This window comes from Rosa rugosa, chromosome 1, assembly GCF_958449725.1.
Source record: "Rosa rugosa chromosome 1, drRosRugo1.1, whole genome shotgun sequence".
Classification (NCBI taxonomy): domain Eukaryota; kingdom Viridiplantae; phylum Streptophyta; class Magnoliopsida; order Rosales; family Rosaceae; genus Rosa; species Rosa rugosa.
The window spans coordinates 37,214,677-37,228,076 of record NC_084820.1 but is presented as its reverse complement, the minus strand read 5'-3'; the positions used below and the strand labels follow the sequence as shown (position 1 = coordinate 37,228,076).

The following is a 13,400-nucleotide window of genomic DNA, read 5'->3' as shown; positions in this document are numbered from 1 at the left end:
CATGTTAGAATACCTTACATTTTGTAATATGGGGTTTAGGCTCTATGTCCTCCCCTTGTAGTCTATGGTTTCATTAATCAAAACTTGAGGCCAACCGCACCGGCCCACTTTACAGAAAAAAAAAAAAAAAAAGTTAACGGGAATAAGAGATTAGATGAATCTAACAGAAAAATGAAATTAGAGTCGAGAGGGAAACAACAAAAAGAGAAAAAGAAAAAATACCTCCATATTATTTCTCACATTTATAATTTCTTTTAATTATTGAAAATATCATATATTTTAAAGGGTGTGCTGGCCCAATTCCGGACCGTAACTTTTCTGGATCCCCTTGATCGGTTCGCAATTCACATCTCACAGCAATAAAGGTCTTCCCTCTCTTACTCTCCAAATCTCACAGTCACCCAAACCTTGACATACCCGTAATCGCCGCCTGAAATGGAGCCCGACGGCGCAGCGCCGATGCAAGTCGAGTCCGCGGCGGACAAAAGCCCTAACTCGGAGCTCCCTCCCAAATCCAGAGAAGAAGGCGAGCTCTCTTCGGATGATAATGACGTAAGATTATTACTCTCCCCAAACCCTAGCCCCATCTGCAACTTGTGTGTTGATTTTTGGTTCTTGATTATTATCTGTTTGAGCTTGTTGTTTCAGTGCATGAGTATTGTGTATAGATTTGGGGACATTCTGGAAATTAGAATCGGATTTTTGATGTTAGATTGTTTCAGTTCCTGGATATTGGAGTTTACTTTAGCTTGGGTAACTTATAGGATTAGATTGAGTAAGAGTGTTGAAATTAGTCTCTGTGTACATGAAATTGGGGTTTGCACTGTTTTGAGTTTTAATTTCTCCGTTACGCTACCGGAAAGTTCTGGATTCAATGAGGGGTTATGGTTAGAAGTTATGTTGGAATGAGTGATAATATAGAGGTATTGGTTGGTAAGATCATAAGGTTCTTCACCTGATTGACTCTGCTTCCGAGCTTCTGTATTAAAACGGTTCTTACCTGATAATGCCTTTCCACCGTTTCTATTTTGCTAATGATTGTGTGTTGTGATTATAGTCAGTCAAGGAAGATACATAATTGTCTTTAATGGGTACTCTTTATCCAATATCCACAGGAAAATCCTGTTCTCTCGGTTGCACGTTCCACTGGTACTACAGGGCCCATGCTGGTGAACAAATTCACCCATGGGAATCAAGTGGGTAAGTCTTGCTTTTCATCACAGGGAAATATTTTTATTTTGTTTTGTTTGAAACATTAAGATGGAATATTTCATATATATCATCTTGTCGAGCTCCCACTCCTGCCAAATTGGCAATACATCTGAGGCTGATGGTTCCCAAAATAAATTTTTTTGACAAATTTTAAGTTGGTCTTAGGCATGTGGGTGAAATGAAAATGTGCAGATGTCAACAAATCATGTATGTAGCAGACTAGTGCACTTATTGGTGACTTTCTTTTGTCGCATTAAATTTCAAGGTCCCTCATGATTCAGCATCGTGTACTAGATTTGTCTGATGGACTTATGTTTATCTCACAGGGAAGGCTGTATCTCCTGCAAGCTCTGCTGATATTCAGTGCCAAACCTCCAAGCAACCTACTTCCCAGAAGAGCAATGATGCGAACAGAGTACCAACACCTGGATGGCGTCCTCCACGTGCCCACTCGGGGCCCAACAATAATCTTGTGATAAGCTTCTCAGACGATGACAGTCAGAGTGATTCTGAAGAAAAAGAGCGTGGGAAACTAAAAGCTTTACAAACTAAAAGTAATATGGCTTGAGGGAATGCTAATGGAAAACCACCCATTTCTTCACTTGCAAAACCAAACAAGTTGGGACAGCCTGCCAGAAATGTGAACAAAGTAATGCCCAAAAAGTTGTCTATGAATGGCACATTTATGACATCAATGGCGAATATCCGTGGAGTTAATTCTAGAGATTCTGTGCCTTCATCAGTTGAGCAAGGATCTCGAGCTGGAAATTTCAATTCCGGCAACAAAAATATAGTGAACAGAGAGCGATTATAACATACTCGATTATAATATTTTTTCGCATTCCCTAACATAGAGTTTCATTATCCTGACAGCAACGAGAACGATGACGTAATTGAATCTTGTCTCTTGTCCTGTATGTTCAGTGGGGACTATACGAGAGGGTTTTGGAGGGTAGACTGAATGCTATTATCTCTAATTCCATTTTATGTTGTGGGCATCACAGTGTGTCCGTTTTTACAGGGCATCTCAAAGTGTGCTTGCTATGATTTTTGGACCCGCATTTGCTCATGTATGGAAAAGTATTGGTTTTTGTAATTTATTGCAATATTTGAAGGGGAGTGAAATTTGCACTCTCTTTTTTATAAACCACACACCATTTTTCTCTTTTGTGCATTAAATTTTCCAAATTACCCTTACTGTCTTCTTATATTTTCATCTTCACTAAATGAGTTTCACAAAACAATCAGAGCTTCTCTATGTCTTCCTAGAAGTCGAGAAAACCAAACAAGGCCACAGAGAGATCTCTGACCCCGATCATCACTTGTTCAATCCTAAATCAAAACTCTGTCCAGCCAACCAATCAGATCCATCTAGCTCGACAATGCTCTGGTTCGCGCTACCAAGTCTGGTCCTAACTTGCTAGACCGCCTCCAGTCCAACAAGGGCTTCCCAGCCGGCGACAACCTTGAACTCGACCCCTTCCTTAGCCGAAACCCCAACTCCTCCTCGACAAACCCGAGTCCCAATGCCTAGTCAACTGAGTCAATTTGATCAGTCTCAAATCGACCCGAATCTTCCAATCCGACCCGAGACAACGGAAAAGGAGCTGGGCCTAATGAATGCCGCCATCTCCAAGTTGTTCTTTATCGATGGCTTCGAAGAAAGCTCCGAACTTTCCAACAAAAGAGTCCTCATAAAACAAACCGACCCCTGAGTTTGTGTCACCTACACCACCCACTCCAATAGTAAAGATAAGAGATGGAGGAGCACCAGAAATGACGTGCATGACCTTACCACGATCCCTTCCTTGAATTTGGACAACAACAAGGAATTGAATGAGGTGGAAGAGTTGGCAGACAAAGGGGAGAGAAACCTGAAAGGGTGTTCAAAAAACGAAGTGACTGTGATCGACACGAGTTGCGAGGTTTGGAAGATGGATAAGGCATGTTTAGGAGGTAGAGTGTGTAGAAAGTGAGGGAGAAGAAGAGCAAGTTGAGGAGCTTTGGGAGGAATAAGAGGAAAGTGGCCAGTGGTGAGGAAGGTGATGATAGCATTGAGGATTCAAGGAGAAGATCGAGAAAAGTGGTCAGTGCTAGTGCTAAAGCTCCGGATCCGCCATATTGAAATCATTCTCATTCAGATCCACTTCATCTTCTTCACCTTCATAATCTTCATATATGCCCTCTAATGGAGCCTTCACATTCCACTCAACAAAACCAGAAACAGGGTACCAAAGAAAAGAAACGATAAAAATAGAGATGAAGGACTAACAAGGGGTATTTTTGGAATAAACAGCAAAGAGTGTGTGGTTTACAAAAAGGGGAGTGCAAATTTCACTCCCCATTATATATACGCAACCATAATTTTTTAATACACACCCCTTCAATTTTTTGTCCAACTTTATCTTTAAGCTTCCTTATATACCCTCTTCATTTTATTAAAAGAATTAATTATAACAATTGTTTCAAATCATTCACCAGTTCACCACCTACCTCCCATCGACAACGCTCGCAGCCTTCCACTGCCACACTCCTTCACATGGTTAACCTCGCGTCCTTCTCTCGTCTTGTCTCGTCAAACACCATGCATGGAAGCCACAGCTAATCATACTTATCTAATTATATGGAGATGTAATGATACAAATCAATATAGAAGTGCCAATACCAATTATACCATATAGGCTTTATAAACTTATTAACCATAGTTGCCCATCAACATCTATACTACGTCTCAGGGACTGCGATGTTGTTGTCGTCCTCCAATCTCGACGGAGTCTTTCATTTTTTTTTTTTTTTTCAATTGAAGGTTAATGTGGTCATTAAATAAATTAAAAAAAGAAGGGAGGTGTATTTTTTTTTTTGAGGGAAATGGAAGACTAATTCATTGATGAAACGTCATTACAATCAGAGAAAATTAGAACCTCCACACTTGGAGGGATGTTGGTAAAGAAATCAATACCAAATTGACCAGCTTTGGCCTCCTGCGCCAAAGTATGCGCTACTAGATTAACCTACCTATTACCAAAAACTACTTTAGCATCTAAAGCAGCATGCAACAAGTTTCGCAAGTCATCAATTAAGAACCCCAACTCCAATTGATCAAGGGAAGAGCCAGAAATAGCTTGAACCAAATCCATACAATCTGTTTCCACTATCACTGGTGTTAAATGCTGATCAATAGCCAACTGCACTCCTAGAAGCAAAGCCAACAACTCCGCATGGCGGGCAGAACTAGACACCATTACTGTGTGTCAAAAGCCCCCCAACACAACTCCTTCATGGTCCCTGAAAACACCTCCCAATCCTGTGATACCCGAATCCAAACAAAAGGCCGCATCAACGTTCAATTTAATAAAACCAATAGGAGGCTTTTTCCATTGGGTTAAAGACCCTGATCTATGAACAGAAGGTGAGGGAGTGCGAGCAGCCTTATAATCCTCCCACCAACCCAATGTTATTGGCACAATATCAGTAGCCAACTTGCACTCCTCATCCCAAATCCGGGAATTTCTGTTACGCCAAGTAGCCCAGATGGTCATCAATGAAGGAGCAAAAACTGCAGGGGCCTGTGAGTAAATGGATACCAACCAATCCGCAACACAAGAGGCACCTGGGAGATTAGGAATATGAGCTACCTGGAGCATACTAACTGCATGGGGACAATCAAGTAGGACATGAATTGGGGACTCAACTTCTTCATCACAAAACGGACATTGGGTATCAATATCAATACCTCTTTCACTAAGCCTGCTTCGTGTAGGAAGAATATTAAAGGCCACCTTCCAAGCACAAACCTTCACATTACCTGGCACGGGGGCATTCCATAATTGTTTCCAAAGAACTGCACTAGGGTTAGGATTAGAAGGCTCCTCTTCAAGAATCCTGCACCTAGCAATATGATAAGCAGACTTCACTGTTAATCTGCCTTTTCTGTGAGCATCCCAAATCCATCTGTCTGCATGGTTCTGAGGGCTAAGTGGGAGTGCCTGTATCTTCTGAACAATATGTGTAGGGAATAAATGAGATAAAAGAGTAGTGTCCCACACACCTGGAGCAAGAAACAGATCCGCAACCACAGTAGCTCGATCGGACCTATACAAACTCAAGTCCTCCCCCATTAGCCAGGGATCTGCCCAGATATTAGTGGTTGTCCCATTGCCAATATGTCTTCGGATACCTTCCCGTAGAATATCTCTACCTTGCACGATACTCCTCCAAGCATAAGAGGGTTGCGCCCCCAAAGTTGCTTCCCAAAAATTACAATGGGGAAAATACAAAGCTTTTAAAAGCTGGCCAATTAAAGAATCCGGGTTTTGGATTAACCTCCACCCTTGCTTTGCTAACATGGCAAGATTAAAAGCAAATAAATGTCGAAAGCCCATACCTCCCATGCTCTTAGGTTTACATAAAGCATCCCAAGCACGCCAATGCATAGACCGCTTCTCCTCCGTACTACCCCACCAAAACTGAGTACATAATTGGTGAAGTTCCTGAATAAGAGACTGAGGTAGCAGATAACAATTCATCGTATATAGAGGCATAGCCTGAGCTACTACCTTGATTAAGATCTCTCTACCAGCGCTGCTTAATAATTTAGACAGCCATCCTGTCAGTTTCTTTGACAAGTTGTCTTTAATATAGGCAAATGTATCTGTCTTGGACCGGCCTACTAGAGTTGGGATACCTAGGTATTTCTGATAAGCTCATAAATGTACATGATTTTGTGTTGATTTCTTCATGTTTTCTCAGCTAGTTTTCTATCTATTTGAGTCATTTACTCTATTTTTATGTTTTGTAGGTGTTATGGAGCAAAGTAGAAGAAAGGAAGCTAAATCAGTAAATCTGCCTGTGCAGATCAGTCAACTTCGACATGAAACTGAGAGCAGCTCAGAACTAACTAGATACTGAACTTTATATTCTTGGAAAGCCTTGGATGTCTAGTTTCCAGAACTTTTAACGGTTCATTCATATCATTTTTCTACAAGAAGTTATGGCCGATTTAGTACAGCAAGGTCGAGCAGTCCGGGAATCTGACACTTTGACGGAAATCCATGATTTGAGGCCCGAATTCCTTTTAGAAGCCCACCGACGACTATTAACTGAATATCTCTGTTTATTAGAGATATATGACATATTTTTATGGGTGAAAATTATTAGAAATCTTAGAGGAGAAGCTAGTTGAATCCTAAAAGGAAAAGAAGTGAAAATTTGCTGACCTAAGCAATAAAGAAGGGAGACGTTCAGTTGAGTAGAGGTTCGGCCGCACAAGAGAAAGGAGAGAACGACATCTTCTGCCATCATCTAGCCGTGATCTCATCTCCTTCTTTCATCTCTATTTTTCTTTTCAATTCTCTTGATGTATGCATTCAGCGAATTCATGACTATGTCTAGCTAAATACTTTTGTAGCTAGGGGCAATTTCAAAGCCCCAAACATGTTCAATTCATATTGATGACAATTCAGTTTTTGGTTTTCTATATTATCAATTGAGTGTTTATGTTTCACTGTGTCTACAAGATGAATCTTTACTTGTTTGTTTAGGTGCGCAACTAAATGAAGAGGTTAGGGTTCTAATGCTAGGAGTAACACTAGATTCGTATATGTCGTGTGTTGATTCCAATTGAGTAGCAAAATGTCTTCTTGAATTACATGTGACTCAAACCCTAGGTTTAGCAAGACTACCAACGTACTTGTGACCCTAGATTTATCCAAACCCTTTTAGTGCTTAATGATTTTGATATGTTAAACTTAGCGAGCTTGTGTCTAGGTTGCATAATCGGAAATAGATTAAGTGGTGAGCTTGTATTCACTTAACGAGGAACTAAGAAAGGGTAATGGGTTAATTCGAGCTTGTGAGTTAACTTCGGGTAAATTCAATTGAGATTTAGGATTCCATAACTGAGCTTTGATATGATTGAGTGTGTTTGGTGGTGGAGAATGAGTCCTTAGCTTTGTTTATATCAATAGTTTAAAGTTATAAAATCTGTTTCTGCTTTGTTATCTTTCTGTGTTCAGTTTTACGTGAATTATTTAATATACCAAATCAACTCCGATTGTTTTGAAATTTTGTATATGTGTTATTCAATGTGTTTTTAGTGTTATGTAAAATTTTCAGAAAATTCCATCGAGTATAGGTTAGTTAATTAATTTATTTTTGTTAACTGTTCAGTAGCATAGTTTAGAGTAGCTTGTGACATTTGATTAGCAGTTTAGGAACAATCTTCAGCGGGTAATGACCCTTGCTTGATCACTATATTACCAACGATGATATTTGAGTGCAAGGTTTAAGTTGTGCATCTTTTAGATGTACCAATTTTTGGCGCCGTTGCCGGGGATTGTTTTCCTTAATTGCTAATCTGTTTTGTTTTTGTGTTTTTCAATTTTGTAATATACTAACTTAGTTTTTGTTTTGTTTTGTTTTCGGACTGCAATACCAAGGTTATTTCAAGCATGCTACTATAATGTGGGAGGATCCCAACTCAAGCATTTACAACAATGGTTGGACTAATGCTAACTCTTCATGGAATCCGGAAGCGTTCAACTCATGGCAGCCTTATCAAGTCCCTATGTATAATCCTTAACATCATGATATTGATTCATTCATGTGGCCGTCATACCAAGAGCAAGCACTAGTCCTCTTGGTTGATCTAATGAAGCCCTCCCTTGAGGCAATTGTACAAAAAGTTGCGAAAAGTGCGGAAGAATCATCAAGGAATATGGACAAAGCTGTGGAGAATATTGAGCGACATATCCAACAAATTATTAATTCTTTGAACCAAGAAACAGAGGAGCGGGAAACACAATCTTGGGTTCAAGAGTCATATCATGAGGTATTGACCAGTGAGGAAGAAGATTGGGCAGAAGCTAATGAGCCTTTGGAGGCCAAGGTACTTATGGAGTGCCCTCCTACACCTACTACAACTTTAGGGAAGTCCCTTGAAGTCACAGCCTTACCTCAGCCTCATAATGTATTCCATGAGTCAATTTTGGATGAGGATGAGGATACAGATTTGGATGAGCCCTATGAAAAGAAACTTGAGGCTGGGACATGTGAGGATTATGTGTTACACTATACAACCGAGCTTGAAGCATATGAAGATAGTGATATTGAAGAGTCCTTGACAGACGAGGAATTTTACATTAAAGAAAGCAAGGTTCAACTTCATGCGAATGAGTACCAAGTGCCGAAAGCAATCATCATAGCTCATAAAGATCAAGAATGCAAGGATGACATGGAGGATTGCTTAGAAGAGGAGTCCAGCAAATCTCCTATAGACGGGCTTCTAATTCTATCACATGCCCGACCACCTGACCATTACTTGCCACATTCGAGCTTTACATTTGTTCCCTCCATACAAGAAACTCTTGAGTTTGTTGATCATGTGGAGATGGTGATAGGTGAATATCCCAATTCTGATAAGAAGATTCTTTTGGCCATGCTTGTGGGACATAAGAAGAGAACGAGACAATGGAAGAAGAGAAAGAAAACGAGAAAGTTGAAATCCTATCTTTCCATTGTTACCAAGGAGCACAAGTTGCTTACAAGGGATCACCTAGCATCTTTGAAAAAGGTCAAGCATCTCATGGAACCAAGACCAAAACCTCCTGATTACTCTTAAAGAATTGGCCCGGCTGTCAGGCTGAGGACGTTAAACCAAGCGCTTCTTGGGAGGCAACCCAATGAATGAAGGAGGAAAATTGCGGTATTTTTCTAAGGGATGTTTTCTTTATTCTTTTCTTCTCTTTCTTTTCTTCTTGTTTTGTTTGGTTTTATGTTTTTGTGTGTGTGTGTGCAGGTGTCATAGTTGAGAAAGATTTACAGGAGTCACTTTTTATCAAACCAGTTTTTCTGACGCCCAGATTTCAGTCTACTTTGAACAGCTGTCGTTCACAGCTCCTTTGGAACCAATAGACGTAATATATATGGATCAAAATCCCCAGATGTCTATTTTCTAATGGCTTTGGCATATCCAAATTTCAAGTTTCACACCATCTGTAGTTTCCAGTTGAGTACAGGAGGGTTGGAACAGAAAGGCAGAAAACTGGGCATCAGAGCCACTTAAAGTGCAAAACAGGGGATACTTCCGGGGGTCCAAATGAGACAAAATTATATGGGTTTGAAGCCCCGGATTTCTACTTCATTTCTACCAAAGGGTTTCAGAATGTGACCCCTGTAGCTTCTTGTATTCAGGTTTGAATGGACGAAGGTTATTCTGTCAGCATTTTGCCAGTTTTCTGTAATTTTTTTTGCTAACTTTGCAGGTCTCTATTTTCTACATCCCTTGGAGTTGGAATGCGTGCCACATATGTATGGAAATCCCTAAATATAAACTTTCATCTCCAAGTGGAACCTTTGGATTCCGGTTCTTACTGGATGAGCTATGAACCTCGGAAACAGGGATGCTGCAAGGTTTTAGCTGAAATCAGTTTGTGAAAAGTGATGTTTCCTAATGACTTTGAGCATTATTGGAGTATCTTTGGTGCATTTGGCATAGAGCTTGCCCTAGACTTATAGCCTTGAGGTTGATATCCAAAGATCATTAGCATTGGGAGGTCTACAAGAGGGAGCATTCTCTACTCTTCTTAACTACATTTGTTTGTGATGTGTTTTCTCTTTCCTTCTATACTCAACTATATCATTGCATGATTATATCTAGATCAAACATTGAGGACAATGTTTAGTTTAAGTGTGGGGGGAAGGAATTTGAACTTTTTGTTATTTTTCAATCAAAAAAAAATGAAAAAAGAAGAAGAAAAAAAGAGTCTAGTTCTTAGGTTTATTTTCTGTTGAGTCTTTAGGGTTCTTCCAAACTCTATGATGAGCATGAACTGTTTACGGATTTATATTTTGGTCACAAAAGGAATGCAAGCATGTGTTAGATTCTTGATTTCAAATAATTGTTAATAGATTTTGATGATTATTGTGCTTGATTTATATACATTGATGGTTGGATTAATGTAACACTTGAGAATTGATGGATGCATGCTATGCCATGTTAAACTTGATTTAAACCCTTGTGAGCTTTTGATCCTGTATATGTGCTATTTCTTTTCTGAGTGCTTAGTGTAGAATCATCTTATTTTTTTGACGAGGATTTTGCATGATCTCATCTCTTATTCATCTTGGTTGAGACTCGGATTCGACTTGCATATTTTATAAGGACAAATGCTAGAACTTGCCCCAAAGCCTCTTGAAGCGTATGGTTGAATTGCATGATGGATGGGAAGGGATAAAGGCACTAGGATTACCACCATAGCAAAATTAACCTGTGTCCCTTTTATGCACACAAGATGTGCAATCCCCTAGTTAACCCCCTAGAGCCTACATTAAGCCTTTTTGTTTCATTACCCACGAATTCCTTAACCCTAAGCTTAGTATAGATTTATCCTTACCCTATTCTAAGGAATTAGTGGAGCAAATATTTTTAGAGATATATGTATGTTCAAGGTACTTTTGTAAGCAAGTGTGGGGGTAAGACTTGTCCATAAAAAAAAATAAAAAAAACAATATATGTATGCCGAAACAGAAAAAAATATGAAGAAAAAAAAAAGTATACGGCAAAAGAGAGGGAAAAAAAAGTGTATGGATTTTAGTCCCCCTTTTGTGAATAAGGAGCTTATTTTTAATTGAAGGCCTGTTCAAGAAAATTTGGCATTTGTCCTATTTTACAAGTGTTAGAAGAAAGGTTTAGAATGAAGCAAAGGCCCAAGAAGATGACATCTGGCCTTGAAAAATTACTTGCTTCATGTTTGAAGATTGATTACCTTGAGGAGTTCCAAGATTCTTTTATCTCTTATGTTTTTCTGGTGCTCCACTAGGTTCTTTAGGATCTTTGAATTTTCCTTCCTTTTATTTCTTTTAACCTTAATCCTTGGCCCCATTACAACCCTGAATAAAGACCTTGTTGATCTTTGAAGTTGTGCATTTGATTTGTGGAGACTTGTGTAGAGGGGTGAGCATATGGTGTCACTGGCATTTCATCCGAGTCTTGGCGTTCCAATCATGGGATCATATGTAAAAAAAATTCAGAAAAAACCTTTCTTTCTTATTATTATATGTGAGCTATTTGTTTGTCTTATTACATCATTCCTCTCACATATAACTTGAGCGAAATATATGCTTATACATCAAGTCAGAAAATCATGAGTGAAAAGAAATTGAGAGCATCTTTGTGAGAAATTGAGTTGACGCGTGTTTGACCCATGAATAAGTTGGTTCTCCTTTGTTGCACTAGTTTGATTGTTCATGTATTATAAATTTAGCACTATGGTTATCAAAATAAATTAGCTCTGAAGTGAAATTGTGAATTCTGATATGTGACTGCTTGAATTTTGTTGATCATACTAGTGGGCATTATAAGTTCTCTGAGATGTTTGGAAGACATTAGGTCCGTGTCTTTTGTTATAGCAGTTAGTTTCTTTTGTTTTGCTCGAGGACTAGCAAAAGATAAATTTCTCATGCTTGTCTACCATCTGAACTCCCAGAATATTCGCCATATTTTCGCGCAAGTGGGGAAGCACACTCCTATTGAACACCACATTACTTTTCTGCAAGTTAACTTGTTGCCCCGACGCTTTCTCATAAAAATTAAGTAACTGACGAATAAGATAACAGTCCTGAGGACTAGCATAGGAATATAACATGCTATCATCAGCAAAGAGCAAGTGACTAATAACAGGAGCCCCATCACAAATGCATAACCCCTGCCATTGACCACTAGAAACAGCATGACAAATAAGAGCCGATAGACCTTCAGCACATAGCAGGAACAAGTAGGGTGAGATAGGGTCACCTTGCCTCAGACCTCGCTGCGGAGCAATGAAACCCCTGGCATTGCCATTAATGAGAAAGGAATAATGTACCGTGGACAGAAAAAACATAATCAGTTCCACCCATTGACTAGCAAAACCCATCTTGAGCATAATTTTCTGCAAAAAACTCCATTCCAGCCTATTATAGGCTTTGCTAATGTCCAACTTAAGAGCCAAAAAGCCCTCATGACCTCGCTTCAATTTATGCATGTAGTGAGCCACCTCTGAAGCCACAAGTGTATTATCAAAGATTAGGCGATCTGGTACAAAAGCACTCTGTTGAGAGGAAATAAGAGCTGGTAGAAAGCTCTTCAACCTGTTAGCAACAACTTTGGAAGCAATCTCCTGAGCTTCCAAATCTGAAGGCTGAGAACTAAAAATGGATTGGAAATAATCCAAAACAACTTTATCGATCCCATTCTGTGAATCCTGCCAGACACCATTGTCATCAAAGAGACCCTTGACTTAATTTTTTTGTTGTCGATTAGAGGCTCTCTTATGGAAAAATTTGGAGTTCCTATCTCCATCTTTGAGCCATATTGCACGTGAACGTTGACGCCAGTAAGTTTCATCTATCGACATCAATTCGTTCAATCTTCTGGAAAGTTGTTGCTTAGCTTCCTGGTCATCTTGATCAAAGGGCTTCTGTAATAGGGTGTTAAGCTGTGAGCGAACTACCTCCACCTCCTCCCTCCGGCTTCGGAAAACAGTGCGATCCCAAGTCAACAACTGGTTTCCAACTCCTCTTATTTTCCGACATAACTGAAGCATAGGGTTCCCATTATAAGACTCACTCCATACTTCCTCCATCTTCTGTGTAAAACCTTCATGAGCACACCACATTTCCTCAAAGCGGAACCGCCTTTTCCTTCTCTCCAGCTGCGGCGGCTCACGACGCACCTCCAGAAGAATGGGAACATGATCAGAATGACTAGGGTGCAAGTTCACCACCCTAGAGAAACTAAACTCTGTCCTTCATGCTAGTGAACAAGTGCCTCTGTCCAAATGCTCTTTGATGCTGGGACTGCTCCACATGTAGATACCACCAGCAGCTCCCATGTCCTCCAAGTTACAGTCCGACAAAGCTTGCCGGAACGCCTGCATCTGGCCTTGACTTCGAAGCCGACCGCCTGACTTTTCCCCCAGGTCCAACGTTAAAATCTCCAACAACAATCCATTTCTCCGCCGGATCACGGGCCAAGGATCCCATTAAATCCTAAGAGACATGGCGTTGACCAGTTTCCGGGTGCCCGTAGAAGCCGGTGAAACGCCATTCCATGTTGTCTGGCCCTTTCACCATCGCATCAATGAAATACCTGTTCACATCTCTTACCTGGACAGAGATCGAATCATCCCACATCAATGCCAGACCTCCTG

The 13,400-nt window shown here is 40.0% G+C and overlaps 1 protein-coding gene across 1 annotated transcript; it reads left to right on the top strand.

Moving 5' to 3' along the window:
• The first annotated feature begins 319 nt into the window (after nt 1-319).
• LOC133736455 (uncharacterized) lies at nt 320-2,077 on the top strand. The gene is made up of 3 exons (XM_062163944.1): nt 320-552; nt 1,116-1,200; nt 1,539-2,077. Exons 1-3 carry the CDS (start codon nt 436-438, stop codon nt 1,778-1,780), a joined length of 444 nt encoding a protein of 147 aa, XP_062019928.1. The 5' UTR covers nt 320-435; the 3' UTR covers nt 1,781-2,077.
• The last annotated feature ends 11,323 nt before the right edge of the window (nt 2,078-13,400 follow it).

Bases quoted from the DNA above. Each gene is read 5' to 3' on its own strand.
- LOC133736455 (XM_062163944.1), top strand. From the start codon at position 436: ATGGAGCCCGACGGCGCAGCGCCGATGCAAGTCGAGTCCGCGGCGGAC. The intron at 553-1,115 runs GTAAGATTATTA...CAATATCCACAG, and splicing joins TCTCTTCGGATGATAATGAC to GAAAATCCTGTTCTCTCGGT. The intron at 1,201-1,538 runs GTAAGTCTTGCT...TTTATCTCACAG, and splicing joins CACCCATGGGAATCAAGTGG to GGAAGGCTGTATCTCCTGCA.